At 52.3% G+C, this 26,769-nt stretch overlaps 1 protein-coding gene across 1 annotated transcript; it reads left to right on the top strand.

The window, feature by feature from the left end:
- The first annotated feature begins 865 nt into the window (after positions 1-865).
- TRIM3 (tripartite motif containing 3) lies at positions 866-25,464 on the top strand. The gene is made up of 12 exons (XM_025894404.2): positions 866-1,002; positions 9,428-9,593; positions 15,326-15,557; positions 15,778-15,929; positions 16,155-16,335; positions 16,610-17,342; positions 17,467-17,570; positions 22,735-22,902; positions 23,089-23,257; positions 23,516-23,586; positions 24,619-24,759; positions 24,887-25,464. Exons 2-12 carry the CDS (start codon positions 9,463-9,465, stop codon positions 25,037-25,039), a joined length of 2,235 nt encoding a protein of 744 aa, XP_025750189.1. The 5' UTR covers positions 866-1,002; positions 9,428-9,462; the 3' UTR covers positions 25,040-25,464.
- Positions 25,465-26,769: the final 1,305 nt, after the last annotated feature.

Here is a 26,769-nt window from a genome sequence, read left to right on the forward strand (position 1 = left end):
TGTAAAACACAGCTAATAAGAGAAGATGCCTATTACGATTATGAGTACTAAAGGAGACAATATATGTAAAGTGATTCGTTATGTTTCTGGCACATAATAAGCACTCTGTCCCTGTTAACTGTTAGTATAATTTTTATCATTTTCCACTGGGGCTTCTTTTCCACAATGCAATGATTCTGAATTGCTCTGGTTTTTGGAGTGTGGAAGGGAATCACTGGATGGTCCGAACCATAATCTCCTCCCGAGGGGACGCCTGAGGGAGGGTCAGGCACACACAGCCAAATCCAGTCCCCCCAACCTTTCACCCGGTCCGCCCCTTCTGCTAGCGCTCTGGGTACTGCCTTTCCACCTGGGGGGACTTACGTCGCCCAGGGATCCGTGCCGAGGTACAGACTATACCCGTGTCCCCCTGCGCAGTAGAGAGCACACTAGCATATTCCGAAGGTGCCCCCCAAGAAGGACGGGAGGTGCACCTCCTGGAGGGCCCGGACCGGCTCGCAGAGTCCGAAATCTCTGCTGCCCAGCTGCGTTTTCTTGACGGAGCCTCAGCCCAGTCCCTGAGACCTACTACGCCGCCCCGCCCCAGAGCGGTCGGGAGCCAGAAACCCCTGGCAGGGATCGGGACCCGGGATCCGGTTTACGCGGTTGCCCGGCCGGCCGGCGGAGGCAACTCCCGCAGGAGCCTCCAGGGGGGTTGGGGGAGCCGGGCGGGTGGGGCAGAGGCGGGCGGGGCCTCCGCGGCGGTGGGCGGGGCGTGGGTGGGTCTCCAGCACCCGAGCCACCCCCTCCCGCGGCTGGTCCGCAGCCCCGCCCCGGCCCCTCCCTCCGGCCTGTGCGGCTGGTCCGGCGGCGGCGCCGGCGCGGGGACAGGCGGAGGCGCGGGACGTGGGGCGGCGCCGCGGGCAGGGCCGGGCGGACGGGCGCTGGCAGCGGGGGCAGCGCCGCGGGCCGCTCCGAGTGGCCGCAGTCTGGGCCTTGGTGCTCCCATCCTGCTCCGCCGCGGTGAGTGCGACGGGCGGCCCCCATGGGTGCATTTGTGTCCCTGTCTGCCCGGCTCCGGGTCCAAGTCCGAACGGCGGTGTGTCTGTCTGAGTGTCTGTGGGTGGGGGCACAGATGCTTTTCAAAAGCTGTGTCTGTCTCTGTCCACGTGAGGCGTGTCCGTGTCCGTGAGAGCTGTGGGGGGATTCTTCGGGCTGTGGCTGCTCACGTGAGGTCCATGTTTGAGGGGGGAGGCGCGGGTGGATGGGTGATGGTTCCTTGGAGGAGCGCGGGGTTTGGGAGCTTGTGTATGTAGGCGGAGGGTGTCGAACGCTGCGGCCGAGGGTGGTGGTGGTGTGGCGGGTGGGGTTGCTGAATGGGACTCTGGAATCTTGTGGCCCAGCTTGTCTGAAGGGTTCCTTTCTCCCTGGTGCAGACACTTCCACCCCTGGCTCCCCCTTCCATCCTCCTCAGGCACCCAGAAACCCACCAGCCAGGGTGGGGGACACTCTTTTCCTCCTCTAGCCCTGCTCCCTGGACAGGGAGCCTCATCCGGAGGCTGCTTGTTGTAGGAAAGGACCCCTCCGATTCCCCTTCAGCCTCGGCCCCGCGTGGAAGACCCCAGGCCCCTCCCTGGTTCTAGCCTCCTCCCTTCTGGACTTGGCTTCAGATCCTGGGCTGCAAACCTGCAGGGACAGATGGTTGCAGGTTGGAGGGGCAGGCTGCACCCCAGGGCGGTCGGTCTGACTGAAGGCAGGTCCTGGGCTTTTTCCTGGTGTGGGGGTCTCTGATATGGACAGCATAAACCCAGGACTAGCCCCAGTAGGAAGATGAGATCTGGGAGGTTGGAGTGGGTGCAGAGGTCTTTTTCACAGATCTTTCCCTGTTTGTCTGTCCTGCTCACCAATGCCCATTCATCCCCTAAGTAGGGCTCTGATTTGCTGCAGAATTGGAATCAGAGCTGCAGGCCTGACAGGAGCCCTGCCTCTCTTGGCTTGCATGCCTCCAGTGACAGAGCACTTACTACTTTCTGCTTTGGAAGAGCTTTTTTATGTTAAGTAGAGGTCTTTTTCCTTGGAACTTTGTTTACTTGTCTTGTTATTGCCCGTGCTTTTGCCTCTCTGTCTGGTGAGAGGGAACTGCAGTGATTTAAACATGGCCCTCCTGTCACCAGCATATACTGAGCACCCTCTGTGTGCCAGGTGCTGCCTCAGCCACTTAGGGGACAATGGCATTCTTGCTGAGAGAAGAGCTTGAGCAAAGGCCCATAGTTGTGATAGTACAGCCCGTGTTCAGAAAAACAGAGCAAAACCATATGGCTAGAGTAAAGGGTGCCCAGAGGGAGTGTCATGGGTGCCCTAAACTTAGCAAACATTTATTTAGGAAGGGAGGTGGGGGCAACTGCAAACACCCTCTAACACACCTAGCCTTACTGTGGAAACCAGCAATCAAATCCTTAAGGTGGGATTTAATCATGGCACAAATACAGTCCGTAGGGACCTTTGTCTGGAAAGAGAACCTTGGGAATCACAGATTTGGGGAACAAAAAGACCCCCTTCCAATCCCAATTTGCAAGTAAGAGGATGGAGTAGAAACTTGCCCAGAGTCTTACCTTGCATTAGTGAGATTAGTGACAGAGTCAAGACTAGCTCCTTTTACCTTGGTTACATTTTAGAGGCAGAATCAAGGATATAGTCGTAGCTAGTATCTGAAAGGTAAAAGAACAGGAAGAATTGAGAAGATTCCCAGGGTTCTGGCTCGTGTGGCCAGGTGGATGGTGGTACCTTTTATTGAGATGAGAAACACCAGCAGGAAGAGTAGGTTAAGGGAAAATGAATTCAGTTTTAGACTAATCTCTATACATCATCCATGTAGAAATGTCCAAGATCTATACGTCATCCATGTCGAGATGTCCAAGATATGGTTGGGTATAGGGGCCTGGTGTTCAAGAAAGTTTTCTGCACAGGAAATAAGGCTTTGGGAGTCAAGTGGATGGTAACTGAAACCATGGGAGATGATGAGATTTCCCAGGCAGAGTATGAAAGCCTGCAGAGTATAAAGCCCTGGGGAGTTAGACGTTTAAGGAATGGGCAGTGAAGGCACAGCCAGAGAGGCAGGTGGAGAATCCATATCAAGCGGATCATGAAAACATCTAGTGCAACCTCTGCCCTTTTGAGTCTTGCTCTCTTGCCCCAACTCGTCCATGTTTCTTAATTTTTCATGCTTCTGTTCCTTTATGCACTGTTTTCCCAATGTACCTATCAAGCTCCTGCAAGACTCAGCTTATATATCCCTTCCTCTGGAAGCCTTCTTTATTCTCCTCCACCACCTTCAGATTTAGAGACTTCCTCCTTGTTTCAGCCACAACAGTTTGAATATGTCCGTTTCATGACACTTAGCACATTATAGTTATGTATTTCCATGTCTCTTTCACACACTAGTCTGAGAACTTGTGAGGGTCAGGGAGTGCATCAGTTTCAACTTTGTGTCTCCAGTTCCCAGGTTAAGAGCCTGGTCCAGAGTGTGCCCAGGGCAGTCTGATTGCTAGGTTGATCAGCTGATTGGATGCTTTATCTACCTGCTCAGTCTGGCAGTGGTGGGGGAGATGGCCCTGTGAATTTCATCACTTTCCTTCCCTGTCAGTCTTACTGAAAGTATTCCTGGGCTTTCAGGACTTTACTTCCTCCAGGGATTTTTCTGTTCCAGAGAAACCCCCCAAAACTGTAACCTGCAATCATTGTCATTTTGCTGAGGTCTCAAATGATCAAATGCACTTGCGGGTTAGTGTACAGGAGTGAGTCATTTTAAGAAGCAAGTGAGCCTCGCTGACCTCTTGCATCATTTTTTAACAATGCCTTGGTCACCTACCTCTAGCCACAGGTGTGTAAATCATGTGTCCTGGGACTCTCGTGAGGTTGTAGAAGGAAGTTGTGGGGGAAATTGGAAGCTGTTTGAGAATTTGGAGAAACTGAAAAGCCTTGAAATCTATCCTTTGCAGATGCCAAGGATCTAATGGAGTCAGCACTGGCTTTCTTCATTTGCTCACAATCAACTTCCTTCTCAGCCCTCTGGATCTGGCTTCCTGTCTTCCAGCCTCTGGAAACCATACTCCCTAAAGCTAATGACAGCTTCTTTTTGGCTTTAGATCCTAGGGCCTCCCTGTCCCATTTCACAATGAAGGTTGTTCCCTTATTCATGAAGCTTCTTCTCCCTTGGTCTTCACAATGTCTCTCCTTCCTGGTTTCTCCTGCCTCTCAGGCCACACCTGTTCAATTTCTTTACAAGCAAGCTTTGTTTCCTGGCCTATCCCTTAAATGTTGAGGTTCCTCGGGGCACAGTCACAGGCTCTCCTTTCTCTCCTTATACTCTGTCTGAGTGATGTCAGCCAATTCCATGGCTTCAGGCACCATCTCTACACCAATGACTCCCAAATCCCTGCCTCCAGGCCGACCTCTTTCCGAGGCTCCGGCCTATGGCCTATCTTTCCCACTGCCAGCCGGACCTCTCCATTCACATGTCCCATAGGCACCTCAGATTTGTCTTAGGAAAACACTGAACTTTCCATCGTTTCATCCAGCTGCTCCTCTTCCGGAGTTTCCAAGCCAGAAAACAAGGGATCATCTCCAATTCTTTCTTCTCTGTCTACTCTTGACATCCCACCAACCAGTCATCAAGTTCTGTTGATTCTTCCCTATGAAATCTACTTCTCTCTGCCTCCCCTTTGCTACTCCCCTAGTCAAGGCCACCATCACCCCTCCTGTGGAATATCATGCAGTCTCACCTTCCCCCTGGTGACCCTTCTAAACTATTTTTCACACAGCTGTCAAAAAGTGACTCTTGGGGCTCTATTAGATTATACTTAAACCCTCTCTACCCACGTGCCTCCACTCCCCTACCCTCCCACCCCCCAACCCAAGGTTTCCCATGCTCTTTGGATAAAGCCTTAATCCCCAAGCAGGGAAGAGTAAAGTCTAAACTCCTTAATAAGGCCAACAAAGCATTGTGTGATCTAGCTCCTGCCCATCACTCCATTTCATTTCTTAGCCCTCCTCTGTCACAGTGTGTGATTCAATCTCCTGGTGCAGAAGGTACCATGCTCTGTAACTCTCAGTGTGAATGGCACTTTCTTCAGGAGAACTCTCTCTTTTTTTTTTTTAAAGATTTCATTTATTTATTTGAGAGAGAGAATGAGAGATAGAGAGCACGAGGGGGAGGAGGGTCAGAGGGAGAAGCAGTTTCCTGTTGAGCAGGGAGCCCGATGTGGGACTTGATCCTGGGACTTCGGGATCATGACCTGAGCCGAAGGCAGGCGCTTAACCAACTGAGCCACCCAGGCGGCCCCGGAGAACTCTCTTGACCACCAATCTTCAGTACCTTCCCCTGCCCCAGCTCTAGGTTAGATGACCTCTGTGCTCTGTAGCAACTCGTGCTTCCCCACAGAGCCTTCCATGGCGCATTGCAGTAATCTATTTATTAGACTGTGGAACCATGAGGACCGCACTATGACCGTTTATCTTTGTATTCCCAGTCCGAGCAGAGGTGTTGAGTGAATGCTGCATGAGGAAATGAGTTGCCTTTAGAACTGAGCCATAAAAAATGGGTGGGATAAGGGATGTGGGGATGGCAGTGGGCAGCCTGAGGAAGGAGGTGAACTGTCAGCTCTGAGTTCAAGATCCTCCAAATTTCTGCTGTGAAAATCAGTCCACCTAAACTATCACCTATAGGACCTTGGAGGCAGACCTCTAGGACATGGTGGGATGGGAGAGGTGGCAGTAGGAGCCCAAGAGAAGAAGGGAATCTTAGTGATTCAGGCTGGGGGATGGACTCAGCGGTTGCATGCCCAGCAAGTCTGGGTGGGGAACTGAAGCAGGAAGGGGAAGGGAGGGAGGAGCTGTCCGTCCTTGGATGTAGCCCAGTCCCCGCCCCTGGGCTTGGAGAGAGGCGGAGCCTGATATCCAGCGGCCCCTGCAGGGCCCAGTAGACCACTCCTACTCTTCCTTCCAAGCCCTCCCCTTCACCAGATAGAAGCTTCAGCTTGGCTTCCGCCTCCTGTTCCTTCCACCAACCCTCAGTCTGTCCTCCTCCTGCTATGGTGTCCTGGTGTTAGGTCTCTCTGGAGAGAGAACCTCAGGATCCCAGTGCCCGCATCAGGAGAGGATGCTCTCAGGGATGCCCTTCCTATCCTATTCCTACTCACGCCCACTCTTACACAAAGATGAGTCACATGCAGTTCAGCCCAAACCTGGAGAGGGTTTTGGACTGGCCCCCATGGCGTGCGTGCGTGCGTGCATGCCTTCATTCGTTCGTTCATTCACTCATTCATTCTCTATAGAACCTGTGACGCATCTAGCTGGGCACAGATAGTGGTTACCTGATTCTAGCCACTACCTGTTTTGAAGTAGTCCCGCTGTCTTTCTGCCTCCCTTCATGGCCTCATTTCTCTCACGAACTGTCTACAGCCACTATTGTGAATGTCTTCACCTCCATTCATCACTCAGCCACTCTAGCCCCGGCTGCTGCCCCTGCTGTACCACCACCACCAAACCTGGTGGGCGTTCCAGTCTTCATCTGCCTTCATCAGCCCTTCTTTCTTGAATCACTGTCTTCCTTGGGTTTATTTGGTTCCACGGTCTCTTGGTTTTCTTCCACCCCTTTGGGTTCTCCTTCACTCTGCACTCTCTGTCCCTAGGGGGTCTCATCCATTCTCAGTGCTTTAAGTGCCATTAATAGGCCAGTGCTTCCAAGTCGGTAACCAGCCAGATTCTATTCTACCCAGCTTATATTCTATTCCTTACATGAATCTCTACCTGGATATCCTACAGCGCCTCAAACTTTGCCAAAAACGGAATGCCCCACATCGGTTCCTCAGCTTTCACGGTCCCTGGCATGGCCCACATGTCCTCAGGTGAGGAACCTGGGAGTCATTATCGGTATTCCCTTTTCCCTCTCACGCCCAATCCATTGTGATGTCTTTTTGATTCAGCCTCATGAGTATTTCTCGAATCAGTCTACCTTTTTGCCTATATCTGTGCTAATACCCAACATCATCTGACGGAAGAACTAAAGTAGCTTCCTAACTGGTCTCCCTGCCTCCACTCTGGTTCTTCCTCAATCCCCATAACTACCAGAAGAGCTTTTTAATTTATTTTTATTTTTTTATAAATTACACCATCCTTTCTCCCCACCCCCAATTAGGATAAAATCCCAATTCTTAACATCAAGGTTCTTGGTGATCTCATTTCATCCTACCTTCCCAGACTCATTTCTTGCCTTTTGTTCACTTTGCACTGACCACATGGTCCTTTCAGGTTCTCAGTGAGCCTTCTGCCTAAGAACTTTCATTCCTGCTGTTCCGTCAGCCCAGAATGATTTCCATCCCTCACTCTTTTTTTTCTTTTTAAAGATTTTATTTATTTGACAGAGAGAGACACAGTGAGAGAGGGAACACAAGCAGGGGGAGTGGGAGAGGGAGAAGCAGGCTCCCCATGGAGCAGGGAGCCCGATGTGGGGCTCGATCCCAGAATCCTGGGATCATGACTTGAGCCAAAGGCAGATGCTTAACGACTGAGCCACGCAGGCGCCCTTCCGTCCCTCACTCTTTGATGCCCCCACCCTCATCCCTACCATTTTCCTTCCATTCTTCAGAGCTTAGCTTAAAAGTTGCCTGTTTGGAGAGGCCCTCTCTGATCACCCAAACAAAAAAGTGTTCTTTCAAAAAAAAAAAAAAGTGTTCTTTCTTATAGGACCCTTTCTTCTTTATAGCACTCTCCTCCCCTACAATTTGTAAGTATATATTTGTCTATTTACTTTAAAAATATATGTCAGGGTACCTGGGTGGCACAGTCAGTTAAGCATCTGACACTTGGTTTCAGCTCAGGTTGTGATCTCATGGTCGTGGGATCGAGCCCCACATCTGGCTCCTCATTCAGAATGGAGTCTGCTTGGGATTCTCTCTCTCCTCTCCCTCTGCCCCTCCTGCTGGTGCACACACTCGAAGATAATTAAATCTTTAAATAAAAAATAAACAATAAAATAAAATATATGTCACCACTCCCCACCACAAGGACAGTGACCATATCTGTTTTGTTTATCACTCTGTCCCCAGTGCCTGCGCAAAGTAGGCACTTAATAAATATTTGTTGAATTACTGAATTAATTCAATAAATATAGATCAGTCCTTATGTCAGGCTCTGTGCTAAGTGTTAGGAATAATAATAAAAAAAAAAGATATAATGCCTGCCTTTAAGAACTCTGCATGCAGTGGAGGAAGCAGAGAAGTACAAGAAAATTACAGTATAGCATATCCAGGCTAGAATGGAGGAAATACAGGGCATGGGGGGACCTAAGGGTGGAATACCTAACCCAGACTTCAGGAAATCAGGGAGGGCCTTCTGGAGGAAGTGACATTTGTGTGGAGACCTGAAAGATAAGTGGGAGCCAGCCAGGCAAAGGGGGACTTGGGAGAGGATCTCAGGCAAAGAGAACAGAATGTGTGACTGCCCAGAAGTGAAAGAGAACAAGGAGTTTTCCAGGAACTGAAGAGAAACCAATGTGACTGATCATAGAATCATGGGACATGAGGTAGTAGAGGGAGGTATGGGCCAGACAAAGCTAAGCCTTGTTGGCCACGCTAAGGAGTCTGGACTTTGTCCTCTGGACAGTGGAGAACCATTGAAGGATTTTAATGGGGAGTAGGTGACAAGATGGAACCTGTGTTTTAGGAGCGTCAGTCTAGCTGGGAGGGTGGTGGATGCGAGGCACAAGGGAGGAGACAAGGATACCAATTAGGAGGCTGCTGCTGTATCACAGGAGAGACATGGTGGCAACCTGAACCGAGGGCAGTAGCTGTGTGCCTGGAGAAGAGGGCAGAAGATATTTGGGAGGCAGGTTCCACCAGATCTGATACTGACCAGATGTGGATACCGACTGAGTATGATCCCAGACAGGTGTGCTGAGAGATGGATCAGAGCCTAGATAGTCAGGAGAGACCCTCCATGAAGAGGGTCGCCTGGAGGAGGATTTGGGGACGGCAGAGGAAGTGAAGGATGGGTGTTTCACTGAAAGTGAGCATCCCTGTACTGTGCACTCAACATGCACTATCGCAAATTCTCAAAACATCCATTCGAGGTATGGATTATTCCCATAATTGCAAATTAGGAAACTGAGGCTCAGAGAGGTCATATGAATTGTCTGAGGTCACGTACCTGGTAAGAGGCTGAGCTGGGTTTGAAACCCAGTCTAACCCTAAGTCTGTGGCTAACCAGAGCACCGTGCTCAGAGGTCCCTCAGCCCACCTAACTTCGCCGTGCTCCCTCTGCGGTCACTGCCTGTCCTGCCTCGGGCAGGGAAGAAATGGGGTTAGTTCTCTGCAGGGGATTTGAGTGGTGGGGCTCAGGTAGGGAGAGGGAGTGCGGGCTTTCCTGGGGCTGACCATCTCTCTGTACACAGGCTGGTGTGAGTGGCGGGAACCATCCGTGGGCACTATGGCGAAGAGGGAGGACAGCCCTGGCCCAGAGGTCCAGCCGATGGACAAGCAGTTCCTGGTGTGCAGCATCTGCCTGGATCGGTACCGGTGCCCCAAGGTTCTGCCTTGCCTGCATACCTTTTGTGAGAGGTGAGGGTGTGTGTGTACCAGGGAGGGATGAGGAGCTTGCAGGCCCCCCTGAGACGGGGGTGGCATGTGTAAACCTGTAGGAGGGGAGGGAAATGTAGACACACAGAGGGCAGCAGATGTACCCCAACCTGCAGGCGATGACATTTTGGTGCAAGAATGTGTGAAAGGACCAGAAGCTGCTAACACTGGGTCATGGTCCCTGCCCCTTCCCAAACCTCAAGGCAGCTTTCAGCACCGCCAGAGACATCAGACAGAACTGAGACTCTCCACGAGCGGTGGTACTAGAAGAGTTTGTCACCAGTGGGAGGATGGTTGAAGATCTGTCCTTCCCTGCTTTTCTTCATGGTTGTCCTGAGGCACTGAGTGAAAGGCAACCACTTCCAGCCTTTAGGCTTTTATCCATTATTTATTCATTCAACAAATATTCATTTATTGAGCATCTACTATGTGCCAGACTATCCCAGGCATGGGGTATGATAAGCAGACAGATCTAATACTTGCTCTTAAAGAGCTTTCAGTGTGGTTAAAGGAGGAAGATAGTAATCAAATGATCATATAGCCAGACTACAGAAAAATATTACCCCCTTCATAAGGCTGCAAATAAAGTGCTAAGTGACAAGAGTTTAGCTAGGATCTGTTAACAGTTTGGAGAGGGAATGGCTTCCCTGAGGGGCGACTCGGAGGATGCACTAAGTGAAGTTAGTGAGTTAACTAGCGAAGGGAGTGGTAGGAGCATTCTAGGCAGAAGGAAGAACGTGGGGAAAGGCATGTGGCCTGAGGGAGTGTGTCGGGTAAGGGGACCTGGAGGAAGCCTGGTGAGGCGGGAGCAGAGGTGGGGGTGAGGCTAGAGAGGCAGGTGGGGCCCACACCACAGGAGGCTTTGTAGACCTGTTAGAGACTGTTGCCTTTACCTTGAGCGCCCCAGGAAGCCTTTGGTCCCTGGGTCCTCTCACCATTGTGTCCACCCAAGCCTTCCCGCTGCCTCCTGCCTTCACAGAAAGCTGCGTCAGCTATGGGGACATGCTTTCCTTCCAATCCCATCACTCTTTAAGAGGTCAGCTCTGCTTCTCTCACCCTGTCATCAACTGGAAACAGTCTCAGCCTTCTGGCCTATTCCAAGCTCTTTCATCAACCTGAGTGACTTCACTACTCACTTAGGCCTCTTGGTTCTCAACTGTTTCTCCAGAACGTCCTCCATACCACCTCCAGATGCCTGGATCTTGCCATCACCCATCACCCAATATCACTTCTGTGGTCGTAAACTCGGGTATCCCGTTCCTGGCTCCCATCACCCCATTCCCACTCTACCAGCTTTGACTAGGTATAGACGTCCAGCCTCCAGCTCCATCCTTTGCTCCCTGTGCCAGACCCCATGGCTGAGCATCTAACTGGGTACCACGGTTCCCTCAGGTCTTGGTTCTTTTCTAAACCCGTGCAGCAGATGCTCAACCCTGGATCACAGCTGTAATTGGACATCTCTGCACCTCCTCCTCCGCCCAGATCACTGAGCAGTCCTGGAGAAAATCAGTGCCGGAGAAATTATGATACCAGTAGCTACAATGTATCAATTGCTTACTATTTGCCAGGGACTGGCCAAGTGATATACATGTGTTGAATTACTTAATCCTCACAATAGATACTTTATTATCCCCATTTTAGAGGGGAGTGAACTAGGGCTCAGAGTCACTGAGTAATTAAGAACTGTTTCTGAGGCTCCACAGTAAGTAAATAGCTGAGGTCTGAATCCAGGTTTGACTGCAGGGCCTTCACTGTTAACTACTACTCATTCATTTATCCCTTGGTCCCTGCTCTCCAAGAGCTTATGCTCTAGTAGGGGGTGACTGACAGTAAGCAAGCAAATAATCGAACAGTCGAACAGTCGCAGCCTGTGCTAAAGTGCTTTGCAGGAAATAAACAAGGATTGAGTGGGGGTGGTTGGGTCAGGGCCTATGCTGCATAGAGTCATCAGGGAAAGCTTCCCTGAGGAGGTGACATTTGACCTGAGGCCCGAGGATGAGGAGGCCGACTTGCAGATTGTTCCAGGCAATGAGAAGAACCCATGCCAAGGCCTTCAGAAAGCGGTAGACTGGGCATGTTCAGAGATCAAAAGAAGCGAGTGTGGCTGAATGAGGAGAATGAAGTGAGGTCCAAAAGCACAGGGACAGTTCATGGAGGAACTTGGTGGTTTTAGGAAAGTGTTTAGATTTTATTCTAAATGCAATGGAAAACCATTGGAGGAGGTTTTTTGTTTTTCTTTTTTTGTTTTAGGCTGGGAATTAACGTGACATAAATTAGGTTTTAAAGTTCCCTCTGCCTGCTGTGTGGAGAATGGATTACAGAGAAGCAAGAATGGAAAGAGGTAATCAGTTAGGAAGGTAGTGTAAGCCAGGTATGCTCAACACATAGGAATGAGGTCTTGATGAGTTCACAGGAATTTTGCAGGGGAAACCCCAGATTCAGTGAGCAGGGCAGAGAACTGCAGGGGGACAGATTTTAATGGCTGAAATTCAGATTTCAGGGTTGATGCAGTGACTGGCGATGAGAAATGGGACGTGGGGGAAGTATGAGAGGGGACAGTGGAGGTGAAATGGAGGAAGAGATCACTGGGTGTGAGGAGGTCAAGGAATTGCGATCCTGATGCTGGATGGGTCACCTTGTGGATGTCAGAGCCCCTGAGAGTGATGGCAGGAGTGTGTGTATATGGGGGGGGCAGCAGTAACAGAAGAGAGCGAGCTGGAAGAAAGACTTAGCCATCGGGGCAAGTGGAGATAATCACGGGAAGGTGGTATAGACAGAAGGCATGAGCTTCCAAGGAGCTGAAGAAGAATCGAAATGTTCCAGCTGCAGGGCCGGTGGGGAGGACTCAACCCCACCTTCTGGCCCTAAGGAATGTGGAGTATGAGACAAAACCACTCTCCACTGCAGACGACTGCTGGGAAAACTAGGTCACAAATTAATATTTGTGGAGCACTTTAGAATTGTGCCTGGCACATAGTGTTTATTAAGTAAATAAAAATTAATTCATGCAGATCCAGAGGTGTAGAGAGCATTAAGAGAAGAGACTGGGGGGCTATGGGAAAGTGTGCACCATGCAGATCTTCCCTCCACAGATGCCTGGTCTCCAAGCACAGCCCGAGGCTGTGTTTCTAGAAAGCTTCCTGCCCTCCTCCCTTCGGTGACTAATCCCAGCCCTCACCAGTCTCCTGAACCCCTCCTTCGCTCTCAGCAGCTGATCTTGCCTGAGGCAAGTGAGGCATCCTCTCTAACTTCACCCCTGCACTCTCTCTTTCCCCTTCCCCCCACTCCCCCACCTCCTCGGGCCACCCGGAGCCATTACCCCCTCCCAGAGACCCGTCCATGCTTCTCTTGTCTCTTCTACATCCCCTTCTCTCCTGGCTCTGCGACTCATAAATGTGCTCCAAACAGGTAAGAACTCTTCTCTGTCCCTTTATGCCCCAGCTAGCTGCCATGCAGTCCCTCAAGCCCCTTCTTTCTCAAACTCCCACCCTCCCCTCGCTTCCTTTCCCTGGCACCCCCCCCCCCCCCCCGCCTCATTTTTCTGACAGACGAAAGCACCCTCACAGTGGCCAAATTCAGGGGGCCTTTTTCAGTCCTTATGTCCCCTGACTCCTCAGCCACTTTTGACACTGATCACTGCTCCTTCGCTTCTGGAAATGCACTACCCACCTCACTGCCTTGTCAGTGTCTCCCCTCCTACCTCTCTGCTGGTTCCTCTCTGTTCTCATTCAGTATTTGCGGTTCTGCTCATCACTGACTACACCTTGTGGGCTCATCTCATCCTCTTCCGTGGCTATGGAGGCTACCTCGATGTCGATGGCATCCCATCTCTCTCTGCTTTTTCCCCAGCTGTCTCCTGTGCCCCACTACCCGGATGTCCCACTGTTCCAGTAAACTCAGCCAGATCGAAGTTGAACGCCTTTATGAACCACTCCTCTTTCTGTGTTTCTCATCTTCATCTTAGTGACTGTCACCACCATCCACTCAGTCATCTAAGCTAGGAATCTGGGAGTCAACCAAGACTCATCTCTCACTCCCCATATCCACCCAGACCTAACACCGCCCACTGCTGTACTTCTTAAATACTTCTCAAATTTGTTCCAGCTCATAGTCTACATTGCTACTGCCTAATTCTGGGTTTTTCTCATCTACTGCAAGATCTTTTACAAGACTATTGTGAGAATATCTTGGCTAAGCACATGTTTTGCCTTGGATTTGAGTCCAGGCTCCAGTGCTCACCGGCTTTATTACCTTGGACGACTTTCCCTTTTTGAGTCCATTAACATAAACATAAAGCGCAAAGCACAGCCCCTGGCACATAGTACTTAATAAACAGTAACTGGATGATGATGATGATGATGATGCTGTCTGCCGCCTCATCACGTTCAAATGCCTCCTTCACACAGAGGCAATGAAGAGGATAAAATGTAAACCTGGCTGTACCATGCTCCTGGTGTTCCCTCTTGCTATTGGGATCATTTCTTTTTCTTTTCTTTCTTTTTTTAAAAGATTGTATTTATTAGAGAGAGCACATGCATGAGCGGGGGAAGGGGCAGAGGCAGAGGGAGAGGGCCCAAAGAGGAGCCCAAAGCAGGGCTCGATCCCAGGATCCAGATGCTGGGATCATGACCTGAGCCGAAGGCAGATGCTTAACCGACTGAACCACCCAGGTGCGCCTGGGATAATTCCTAAGCTCCTAGTGTGGCCCATGTGACCTTCCATGACTGGCCCCTGTCTCTCTCTCCAGACTTCTTTTACCCTTTCTTTCCTTGGACTTGATCTCCAGCCACCTCAGCCTGCTTCCTACTTACACGATGCTGTGTCTGGAACACCCTTCCTCTTCTCCCTGCACTTTTCTTTGGTTAGGCTAACAATGATTTATCCAGGAAGATTTAGTTTACATCCTCTGAAGCCTTTTCTGGCTTTTCTCTCCACCACCCACGCACCCCTCCCCAGGGGGCCAGATGCCCTTTCTACACATTTCCTTATCATTGCATGAAAAGTATTCTTTATGTTTTTAATAAATAATACTAATACCCTACAGTGTATAGTGCTGTGAGTTGGCACGTGAGCACTTCACATTTAAGCCTCCCTCCAACACCCTGCGAAGTCTGTGCTGTCTCCATTTTACAAAGGAAGGATCCTTGGCTCATAAAATTATGTAACTTATCGGGGGTCACATCGATGACTGACCTCGGAATTGAACCCAGCAGCCAAACTCCAGACCCATGCCCTTAGCATTATATTATTTTACTTCTATAAACTCTTTCTGTGACTTTTTTTCTCTGTTGACTTGAAAATACTTTAGAGATGGGCATTGTGGTTTATCTGTTTATTGCCAGAGCTTGGCACAGATTTGGCAAGAGTAGACAGCCAGTAAATGTTTAATGAGTTAATGGGGGGAGGGGCTAGTTGCACATTTTCTATGAGAACGGTTTGTAAACACCTGTGCAAGGTGAGCCTGTGTTTGTACACAGTGTGAGGAATGCAGATCTGTCTGCTCTTCTGAGAGGGATCAGGGATGTGTTTTACTCAGTTGTGAAAGGTGAAGCCTTTTACACCTGTTGGCAGGACAAGACGTGTGTGCCAACCAGAGAGATTTCAGAATGAAGTGTACGTCTGTGAGAAGAATTGGCATCCCTGCAAGGCGTGAGGAGGGGTGCACTGATTTTGCCCACCCCTCCTTCCTTTGACTCCCCCTCCTCCCTGGCCAGATGCCTCCAGAACTACATCCCTGCCCAGAGCCTGACGCTGTCATGTCCGGTGTGTCGGCAGACGTCCATTCTCCCTGAGCAGGGCGTCTCAGCACTGCAGAACAACTTCTTCATCAGCAGCCTCATGGAGGCGATGCAGCAGGCACCGGATGGGGCCCACGACCCCGAGGACCCCCACCCCCTCAGCGCAGTGGCTGGCCGCCCCCTCTCCTGCCCCAACCATGAAGGCAAGGTGGGCCCAAGCAGGCCCAGTGAGGCCAGGACTTGGGGGTGGAGGGAGAGGAGCGGTTGGGGGAGGGGCCAAGTGGCTGCGGGTGAGAGGGTGTTTCTCTGGATAAGTGGGCCAGGTAGGGGCGCACCTGGAAGGTGAGGGGCCAGGAGGGCAGAGCGGGAGGGGAGGAGACGAAGTTTGGTGTCTAGCCATTGGCTGACTGGAGCGCTTATGCCGCCAGACGATGGAGTTCTACTGTGAGGCCTGCGAGACGGCCATGTGCGGCGAGTGCCGCGCGGGGGAGCACCGGGAGCACGGCACCGTGCTGCTGCGGGACGTGGTGGAGCAGCACAAGGCGGCCCTGCAGCGCCAGCTCGAGGCGGTGCGCGGCCGGTAGGAGCCCAGTGGGAACCTGGGCTGGTGGGGCCGTCAGGGAGAGTGACGGGCAGTGGAGGGACCTTGGGGAGGCTAGAAATAAAATTCTTCGGGAGGGCAGGGAGGTCTCAGGGGACCTCCTAGGGGGCACAGTAGATTCCCCCCTGAGAAGGAGTGGTTTGGTGAAGGCATCCTCAGGCGACCCCGGGATGCAATGTCCCCCCCCCCCCCCCCCCCCCCCAGCCTGCCACAGCTGTCCGCAGCTATCGCCTTAGTGGGCGGCATCAGCCAGCAGCTGCAGGAGCGCAAAGCCGAGGCCCTGGCCCAGATCAGCGCGGCCTTCGAGGACCTGGAGCAAGCGCTGCAGCAGCGCAAGCAGGCTCTGGTCAGCGACCTGGAGGCCATTTGTGGGGCCAAGCAGAAGGTGCGTCTGTTCACCCTTGCCTACCACCGTCCATTGTGGGATGGCCTTATCGCCACTATGCTTTTCCTGCTTTCCCATACCTGGGCACCCTCTTCCCCAGACTATACTTTCTGCCTCCCGACCTAGCCCCATAGGTACCGCGGTATCTGTGTCCCTTGTCCATTCTCACCCTCTCGCATTTCTTTCATGCTATAGTACCGTAAGGTCCTAAGCAATCACAGAGACCCTTTCTGTGCCAGTGTGCGCCCCCAACCCTCCCCCACCTCCTTCTCAGGTGTTGCAGACCCAGTTAGACACACTGCGCCAGGGTCAGGAACACATCGGCAGCAGCTGCAGCTTCGCGGAGCAGGCGCTGCGCCTGGGCTCGGCCCCGGAGGTGTTGCTAGTGCGCAAGCACATGCGAGAGCGGCTGGCTGCGTTGGCGGCTCAGGCCTTCCCGGAGCGGCCACACGAGAACGCGCAGCTGGAACTGGTCCTCGAGGTCGACGGGCTGCGGCGATCGGTGCTCAATCTCGGCGCGCTGCTCACCACGAGCGCCACCGCACATGAGACCGTGGCTACAGGCGAGGGCCTGCGCCAGGCGCTTGTGGGCCAGCCCGCCTCGCTCACAGTCACTACCAAAGACAAGGATGGGAGGCTGGTGCGCACGGGCAGCGCCGAGCTGCGCGCCGAGATCACCGGCCCCGACGGCACGCGCCTTCCTGTGCCGGTGGTGGACCACAAGAACGGCACGTACGAGCTAGTGTACACGGCGCGCACGGAAGGCGAGCTGCTCCTCTCAGTGCTGCTCTACGGACAGCCGGTGCGCGGCAGCCCCTTCCGCGTGCGTGCCCTGCGTCCTGGGGACCTGCCACCTTCCCCAGATGACGTCAAGCGCCGTGTCAAGTCCCCCGGCGGCCCGGGCAGCCACGTGCGCCAGAAGGCAGTGCGTAGGCCCAGCTCCATGTACAGCACAGGCGGCAAACGGAAGGACAACCCCATCGAGGATGAGCTTGTCTTCCGCGTCGGTACAGATGGCTGAGGGCCGAGCCAGAGGGGGACGGGGTCAGGCCGTGGGCAGGGCGGATCGGGAGGGCGACTCCAAAAGACCTCAGCGAATTGTTTTGTTTTCCTCCCCTGCCTTCCCCACAGGCAGCCGAGGAAGGGAGAAGGGCGAATTCACCAATTTACAGGGAGTGTCGGCAGCTAGCAGCGGCCGCATAGTGGTAGCAGACAGTAACAACCAATGTATCCAGGTGAGCGCCTTTCCTGTTCTCCCGTGACGCCGATAAAGGTCCTCAAACTACAGCCTCCTGAAAAAACAAGCGTGTACAGGTCACCTCTTGAAAGATGAACCAGTCCTTGAAGATAGTACCAGTCCTTAAAGAGCAATGAATCATAACACCATCCCTCATCCACCTACTTGCCATCCACTCCCACTGGCGGCGACACTCTCCTGCACCTTCGCAGTTAGGCACTGGGGTCTTACTGTGCTTGCAGCCTCTACCTCCCAGGCTGGGCCTCAGGCCACGCGAGCTCCTGGACCCCAAAGATCTGGTTCACTCTTCATGCCTTTCTCTCTCTGAGCCTCCACCTGACTGGCTTCCTTTCTCCCCTGTCACCACGTGGTTAGGATGCAGGCTCCCCTGCTTTCTCTCATCACACCAGCCTGGCTCCAGAGTATCTGGCTCTCACTATCTTGTTGGTGCTGGTCTCTGCAAACCTCTGGCTGCCTAGACAGTCAAGTGGGGGTAGCTTGGGAAAAGAGGTGTCTTCCAGAGGCTAAACTATATATAGTGCAACCTCACAGGTGGTCCTGCTCTGGTGCTCCCGGTCCCTCACACACCCGATTTTTTTAAAGATTTTATTTACTTATTTGACAGAGAGAGAGAGAGAGACAGCGAGAGAGGGAACACAAGCAGGGGGAGTGGGAGAGAGAGAAGCAGGCTTCCCGCAGAGCAGGGAGCCCGATGCAGGGCCCGATCCCAGGATCCCGGGATCATGACCCCAGCCGAAGGCAGATGCACAAGGGCTGAGCCACCCAGGTGCCCCTCTCACACACCTGATGGAAGCATCTGGCACGTAACACAAACGGACGTGGCCTCACTGCACTTTGAGCTCCTTAAAGCCAGGAAGCATGCTTTTCTTTCTGTTTCTCTTGTAGCGAGCCCAGAGCCTAGTGACGGGCACCAGCAGTTAAAAGTAAAAGTATCACAGTTAAAAGCTCAGGCTCTGAAACCAGACACCTGGGCTTGAATCCTAGCTCTGCCACTTACTGACAAGTCATGTGACCTCTCTGAGCTTTAGTTAACTCATGTGTAAAATTAGGAAAAGAATACCTCATGGAGTTGCTGGGAGCATTAAAATGACATAATACACTGTGCCTGACACCTGGTGAACCTTCTAATGTTAGGTATTGTTAAAAATATCATTGTCCAGGTGGAGACTGTAAACAAAAGCCAGGAGGTAGGAAAGTGCTGGAGGGGGTTGTTCAGGGAACTGGAAGGATCCCAGCCAGCTGGAGGAGGTAGATTACTATTAGGAACCGAGTAGCTGAGGGCACATTGTAAACAGTTTTGGAGAGGATGCTGTGGAATTTTGATTTTATCCTGTGCAGGATTGTTTCTAACTACCATGCACTTCAGTTCTTGGAAACATTTTATCAGGTTGCAAAACTTTTCTTGAAGATCCTTACTTTACAACACCTATAAAGTTCTTCCTGAGCCTACCTGAGTACCCCTGCCACAGGTCTGTCCCCTCGATGTCAGCTGCCCCCACCCCCTGCTTTCCATGTTAGCAGGCTGAAGGTGCCAGGAACTCTTCCATGGCCGTATTCCTGGTCCTGTCCAGCCTGCTTTTACTCCTAGCCTATTCCTAAGGGCAGAGGAATGGAGAGGCGTAGGGCAGCACATGGAAGCACTTGGGTCCAGCCTAGACAGTGAGGGAGGGGTCAGGTGAGAGAGGGTGGCGCCGAGGCCCCACTCAGTCCCACCCTCCACCTTCCAACTCCTTTTCTTCTTCTTATGCCAGGGATGCCTTCTGGCCCAAAAGCTGAGATTTGGGAAACTGTCCCTGGTGTGCACACACATGGGTGCTCACATGCACACAAAGATGTATGCTGCTTTGTCTGCCAGATGAGGGACTGGGGAATTGAGAGGGAGGGCCTGGGGCAGCCCCCTGTCCTCTCCAGATACCTGCTGCTCCTACAGCAGCCCTCCTTCTTGCTCCGACTCCACCTGCGTCCTCATTTCATAACTGCTAGGAGCTGGGCTCTTGGATTCCAGAGCTGAGTTTCTGCTTCTCTTATTTTGGGGTCCTCCAGTTTGATATGGGCCAGGCTCCCAGATAGATGTTGCCTCCCCACCCCGTTCATGAGGTTTGCTGACCTTGTGAACTTTTCCTCCTTTGGACTGTCTATGATAACAGCTGAGGCAAATCCCTTTGTTGTGCCGAATCAGCATCAGCTGACAGAAGAGAAAAAACATTTTGATTTTGAATGAAGAATTTGATTTGTATATATTATATCTTGCATAATAGTCTTAGTCCAGAAATTTTATCAGCTGTTCTGTGAAAACTTCCTTATTTCCTTCAGGCAGAATATTAATCACATTCTTCTCTGAGTTCCCTCAGCCTTTGCTATAGCACTCTTCATTCTTTATCAGAATCACTGGTTTATTGTATTATTATTTTTTTAGTCTCTCTGCTCCCCCCACCCCCCAGTGGACTCAGATCCTGAAGTTACTTAGTGCTACCATGGTATGGGAGAGAGGTGTTAAGGACCAAAGAAAGGCACCAGCAGATTCTAGAGATGTTAAGAAAGCAAATATGGCAGGTTTTGCTGAGCCTTCAGAGGTCAAGGGAGAAGGAGGGATCAAGAATGGCAGGACTTGGGGCACTGGGTCGCTGGTGCTACTGTTCAGGAACAGGCCTGGGTATCAGTTGATGAATTCCCTTCTGCACATTTTGAGCATGCGACGGCTGTGCGGCAGCCGAGTGGAGGTGACCAGTTCTGTGTGAGCTTGAGTGGAGGAATTCATGCATTTGTTGACTGCCTGCCATGTGCCCATTGCTGTGCCAGCAGTGCAAATGCAGCGGCAAACCAGGCAGGCAGTCTCTGTGCCACCTGACGCTTACCTTCTTGGGAGATGAGGGTGTTTAGCAGTTAGTTACAGGAGTGACAGTTGTTAGCGGGAGAACTGTAAAGCATAGGTCATGGAGGCCTGCCTTTATGTGTGTGTATTGATTCAGGGGCTGGAGTTGGTCCTGAAAAACTTCTCTGAAAAAGTGACCTGGAATTTTCTGAGAATCACAAGATGGAGTTGCCAGGTGTCGGAGGTGGGATAGGATAGGCAGGGAAGAGCGAGACACCCCCTGCCCCAAATCCTCAGTATTGAGCTGGGAACTGAGCTGCTCAGACTAGGGGTGGGTGGGTGGGGGGCAGCCACACAGCCTCACTGCTGGTCTGGCAGGAACTTTTAGTCCCTCTGACATCAGCTCTTCTGCTCAGAGTGCCTCCCTCTCATGCTGGCTTGTGCTGGCCTGCCACAGGGGACCAGGGCAGATCCCAGCCGCTGGGTTGGCCAGCCAGCTGAGGGCATGCTGGAAGTCCACATCAGAAGGGATGGATGTCTGCTGGTGGGACCAGTTCAAACAGCCCTGCAGGCCCAAGAGATGGGGATGGGGCAGGGGCAGGGGCCTAGTCCGCTAAGGAGGGAGCATGTCTGGATGGAAGAGCAAGGCCAAGACCTAGAACTTGAGTTCCCCGAGGCTGCTTCTGGCTCTGACTCATCTTGTGTCCCTAGAACCCGTAACAAAGCAGAGCATGTGGGACTTGTGTAGTGAGTGATGTTTTTGCTGTGAAGGAGAAACAAGAAGGCTTGGCTGTAAAGGGAAAGAGCATTAAAGGTGGTGTTTTTAGGATGGGGAGACCTAAGCATGTTGGGCAGCTAAGGGAGGAGGTAGGAGAGGGGAAAAGGTTGGAAGGGTCACTCTGTCCAGGAGGAAGGTTACTTTGCCAGCCTCTTTGCTTGGACATGCTCATCCTTGTTCACCACCCCACCCTTTCTTGTTGCTACCAAGTCTTACTGTCTTCTCTCCCATGTGTCCTGAGTCCATCTTTGCTCTAGCAAATACCCTGGAACAAGCCATCATCCCTCCTCCCCTGGACTAGTGTAGCACCTCTCTGACTGCCCAGCGAGCACCCACTTTGGACTCCTGCCTGCAGCCAGAGTACTCTTTCTTCAAAGCTCCCATGTGTTTTTTCCAACACCAGCAAGCAACTCTCAGTGGACCCTGACCAGGTGTCCTGCAAATGTAACTGAATTTTGACACTATTTACCCAGAGATACCATCACTTCCTATTAAGACTGTCCCCATGTCAGATGCCAGTCACATGTCCCGGTTGTTACTTATCCTTCTGACTGACCAGCTATAAATTGGAGGGTCATACAACCCCCTTTTCAGGTTCAATGAATTTGCTACAGTCACTCATAGAATTCAGAGGAACATTTAATTAGGTCTACCAGTTTACTGTAAAGGATACAGATGAACAGCCAGATGGAGAAGTTCATAGGGCAAGGTCAAGAAGAGTTTCTAGTGTGGGAACTTTGGTCCCTGTAGAACTGGGGCATGCCACCCTCCCAGCACCAACTTGGGAGCACATCAAATCTGTACCTTCCCCTCTTCTTCCCAGAGGTTGGTGGGTAGGACTGAAAGTTCCAGCCCTTTAATGATTTGGTCTTTCTGGTGTCCAGCCCCATCCTAAGTCACCTCATCAGTATACGCTCAAAAGGGGCTCCTTGTGAATGACAAAAGACACCCCTATTAATCAGGAAATTCCAAGGGTTTGAGGAGCTCTGCACCAGGCACTGGGGACAAAGACCAAGGATATTTCTTATTATACCACAAAAGCAAATCTCATCTTGTCACTCCCCTGCCCAGAAATTTTCAGTGAATCCTCATTACACCCAGGATCAAACCTTACTCTTTTTGCTGTTCATGGGAGTGCTCCCTGCAATCCAGCTCCCCTGGGCGAGCAGTGCCCATACTGGACCCTATGCCTTTTACACACTGTTCACTCTGCTTAAATGCCTTTCCTCCTCCTTTACTGGCCAGCGTGGTTTGTCTCTTGGCATCCTTATTAGGCTATTAATTCAGATAGCTCTCTCTCAGAGCCTTTCCTGGCCATCCCTCCCCTCCCCCCCCATATTCCTACAGTTTCTCTCATTCCTCCCTGTGCTGTGTGTCACCTCAGGTCTGCAGCTATGTCTGATTCTTCTCTGTGCCCCCCAGCATGGTGTAAGTGCTTGTTGAATGGCTGAATGAATGGGGGGGTCTCCTCCCTCAGGATCTCGCTCCCTTCCCTCTGTGCCCACAGTCTCTCCCCTCCTCCCCGCTCCTTCCCTTGCTCCTCTGCTCCAGGTTTTCTCCAACGAAGGCCAGTTCAAATTCCGCTTCGGGGTCCGAGGGCGCTCCCCTGGGCAGCTGCAGCGCCCCACAGGTGTGGCAGTGGACACCAATGGAGACATTATTGTGGCAGACTATGACAACCGTTGGGTCAGCATCTTCTCCCCTGAGGGCAAATTCAAGGTAAGAGGCCTACTGTCACGGTGTTCTGCACTTCTGATGGCCGGCTGAGGTGACCATTCTAGTGCCTCCTGGTGGTCAGGGCCTGGAATGGTCCATCCCCAGCCCAAGGTTTTCCTTTAGTGTTGGGCTGGGACTACTCTCCCCACAAGGCAGGATAAAGCCCCTAATGGTATCCCCTTCCTCCAGACCAAGATTGGAGCTGGCCGTCTCATGGGCCCCAAAGGAGTGGCCGTAGACCGGAATGGACATATCATTGTGGTCGACAACAAGTCTTGCTGCGTCTTTACCTTCCAGCCCAATGGCAAGCTGGTTGGCCGTTTTGGGGGCCGTGGGGCCACTGATCGCCACTTTGCAGGTATTGGAGAACAATTCTGATACCCCAGCACCAGAGAACTACCCTGGTTACCCCAGATTTAACCACCCCTCCTCCTATACCTTGGCCTTAGAGGACTCCCCCTCCCTTGACTGTACCCTAGTACCATCATCCCAAAGCACCTGTCAGCCTCTGAGGCACCGCCCTTTCCCAGTAGCCCAGCTTTGTCATCCCAGATACCCTTACTCATCCCACTCAGTATCCCAGCTCCCTGCCCTAGAAACCACTTTGTATTTTCAGGGCCCCATTTTGTGGCTGTGAACAACAAGAATGAGATTGTAGTGACGGATTTCCATAACCATTCAGTGAAGGTCAGTGTCCTCCCTCCCTCTATGACCGCTGTCCCAACATCCTTTCCTCTTTCACAAGACCACTCTCTCCCTCACCTCCCCACCCCCGCCACCACCACCTTGAGATCATTTCTTTGAACAATAAACATTTATGGCATGGCTACTTTGTCCCGGGCACTATGCTAGAAGCTGGGGATACAGTGATGAGCAAGGGAAATGCGCTCTGTCTTCTTGGTAATGGTCTAGTAGGGAAGAGGTAAAGCAGCATATGACAGTGTATTATTATGTTACAGTTATGTGGTAGGGAAGTGCAGGGAACTGTGTGAGGGCATAGCAGAAGCATTTGATTCAGGTGAGACAGAGAACCACCTAAAGCAGCAGGGGAATTAACCAGGAGGGAGAGAAGGAGGAGACGATTTGAGGCAAAGGGGACAGGAGGAGCCAAGAACTGGAGGCAGGAACCCTTCAGTGTGCTCAGCACCACAAGTAGTTCAGACTGAGTGTGAAGAGGGGAGTGGTTCAAGTACCGACGAGTCTCGCGTGCTCTGTTCCCAAGAGCTGTGGGGAGTCACGGAAGGCTTGCGGGCCACAGGGCAAGTGATCTTAGAAAGATCACTCTGGCTGGGGTGAGACAAGTGTCAGGAAGATCAGTCTTTTGTAGTAATCTAGATGAGAAATGTTGAGGACCACCATAGTAGCAATATATACACTAGGGTGCATATTTGAGATAGAATCAGCCCATTGTGTGAATTCCCTGGTTGTCAAGCAGAGGAGGAGGTGGAGTTGAGAATGACTGCTGGCCAAAGGGGTGTTGCCATTCCCTGAGAAAGAGAGCACGGGGAAGTTGAGCTGTTGGATTTGATATGCCCGAGGGACACTAGCTGGAGATAGTCAGTAGGCAGTGGGAAGCATGGCTGTGAAGTGTGGGAAGAAGAACTGGGCTGGAGCTGCAGACCTGGGGGTCCTCAGCCCTGGGGCTTCACCCTACCTCCTCTAAGGCTCTGCCCTCTGCCTGAGGCCAGGTCCCCAGCCCCCAGCCCTTTCCCCTGCCAGGTGTACAGTGCCGACGGCGAGTTCCTCTTCAAGTTTGGCTCCCACGGCGAGGGCAATGGGCAGTTCAACGCTCCCACAGGAGTAGCGGTGGACTCCAACGGAAACATCATCGTGGCTGACTGGGGCAACAGCCGCATCCAGGTGAGGCCTGGGGATGGCATGGGGGTGAGGCTTCCTGCTGTGCTCCATGCACCCCTCCCCATCCCCCTGCAAATGCCTCCCACCTGCCTGCTCTCACCTCTCCCTCCGTTGTCCACTCATTCCCCAGGTATTTGACAGCTCTGGCTCCTTCCTGTCCTACATCAACACGTCTGCAGAGCCACTGTATGGCCCACAGGGCCTGGCACTGACCTCAGATGGACACGTGGTGGTGGCTGATGCTGGCAACCACTGCTTTAAAGCTTATCGCTACCTCCAGTAGCTGCAGAGGGGCCCTGCCTGGCTCGTGGAGGGACAGTCATGGGGGGAATTGGACAAGAGGGTCTGGCCAGGAGGTGGGCCGGACCTGGCAGCACTGAATGTGGGCTGTGGGCGTGGGTGCGCCCGGTGCCCTCCCTCTCCCCCTCTCCCAACCCCACGGTTGCACTTTATTTATTCGGTTCTTGCTTTGGTGACTGGGTGGGCCTGGACCGTGGTCCCAAGGATGTGTGCAGAGCTTCACCCTACCCTCCACCCCTTACACACCTGCCCTGTCCCCTCAGTCTGCTCCCCACCCCCCAGCCTGGGGCCAAAACAGCCTCTTACTCCAGGGCAGAAGTCCCTCTGGTTGTCTCCCTACCACCCTGTACACACTGACAGAGACAGCAATACCCCACCCCCCATATTAAGTAAATGTGTTCACCAAGATGGTTTTGTTGCTTTCTTGTGGGGTGGGGCTGTGAGGGTACAGGAGGTTGGGACTCGTTCTGAACTAAAGGATGGGCAAGCAGGTTAGGCAGAGGATCCAGATTCCCAAAGAACCCTGATATTTTAAAGTTTCGGGAGTGGAGCACAAGAGAGGGTGAGCCCTTGGGGCTCTTAGCCACCTGCCAAGTCCCTGTCCCTAGGCCCGCATCTCCTGCAGAAATAGTAAGTCCTTTGGCTGGCTGCCCTACAGCTGAGAAGGAGCCTGGGAAAAAATGACCCTTGACCAGAATACAGCCAGCGGCTGCAGGGAGAACGGTTTGAGGCCATGCTAGTAATCCTGGAAGCCCGGGCCCACCTGGACCTTGGGGCTGAGCCCACGTGGAAGCAGCAGGTGAGAGACTCCAGAGCCAATCTTAGAGCTCAGTGCTGAAGGCCTGGAGTCCTGCTTGTTCTCCATCCTACGGTTGTTGCCCCTTCTCCCCGGTGGAGTGGGCGTCCTAGCATCCTGAGCTCTCGTGGGCCAGGGTTTGGCTGCCAGTTCCAGAGATAATTACAACCAGCACTCCACGATTCGGGAGGCAGGGACTATGAGGGACTATGACTTCTCCCTCTACAAAAGGCTGAGGCTCAGAGGAGTACGGCATATGACTGACGAAGAGCAGAGCCTGGACTTAAATCTACAGCTGTCATACTCCCAACCTGAAAGCAGCACCTTACTCATTATGCCCCTTGCATCTGGCATGATAACTGGCAGAGAAGGCACTCAACAAGATTTGGGGAATGATGGATCTGGATAGGTTAGTTATGAGAGGTCCTGGGAAAGCTCAAGACATTGTCCTTCTGTGGCTTGATTCCTGGAGCTAGGATGGGAGGGCCTCTCCAGGGACCTGTGGCAGACCATGGGGACTTTGCCAAGATCAAGGGGGCACCACGTGAACCACATGGAAGTCCTGGTTATCTTCACCTTCCTGATCCTCTTTGTCTCCACTGGTTGGGACCTGGTAGGCAGGTATAGGGACAGGTGAACTCCCTGAAGTCCTGGGGCAGGTGGTCTTATAAGGCCTGCACTTCTGGCTCCAGTTATGAGTAGGATTGCCTGAACCCATGCCCTGGCCAGCAGTGATGGGTATGCTCAATTATAGGTCACTCAGCGCCGGTGGGGTCTTCCCTGGGAGTTCACAGGTGGATAGTCTATTCCTCCCCTGCACTCCCTTCTGAAGTATGGCTGACACAGAACGTTACACTAGTTTCAGGTGTATGTACCCCTTTTGTGACAAAGCACCAACGGTGGCACTGAGGATGCAA

This window comes from Callorhinus ursinus, unplaced genomic scaffold (genome assembly GCF_003265705.2).
Source record: "Callorhinus ursinus isolate GAN/ISIS: 27379988/994484 unplaced genomic scaffold, GSC_fseal_2.0 scaffold49, whole genome shotgun sequence".
NCBI lineage: Eukaryota > Metazoa > Chordata > Mammalia > Carnivora > Otariidae > Callorhinus > Callorhinus ursinus.

Bases quoted from the DNA above. Each gene is read 5' to 3' on its own strand.
- TRIM3 (XM_025894404.2), top strand. From the start codon at position 9,463: ATGGCGAAGAGGGAGGACAGCCCTGGCCCAGAGGTCCAGCCGATGGAC. The intron at 15,558-15,777 runs GTGGGCCCAAGC...TTATGCCGCCAG, and splicing joins GCCCCAACCATGAAGGCAAG to ACGATGGAGTTCTACTGTGA. The intron at 23,587-24,618 runs GTCAGTGTCCTC...TTCCCCTGCCAG, and splicing joins TCCATAACCATTCAGTGAAG to GTGTACAGTGCCGACGGCGA.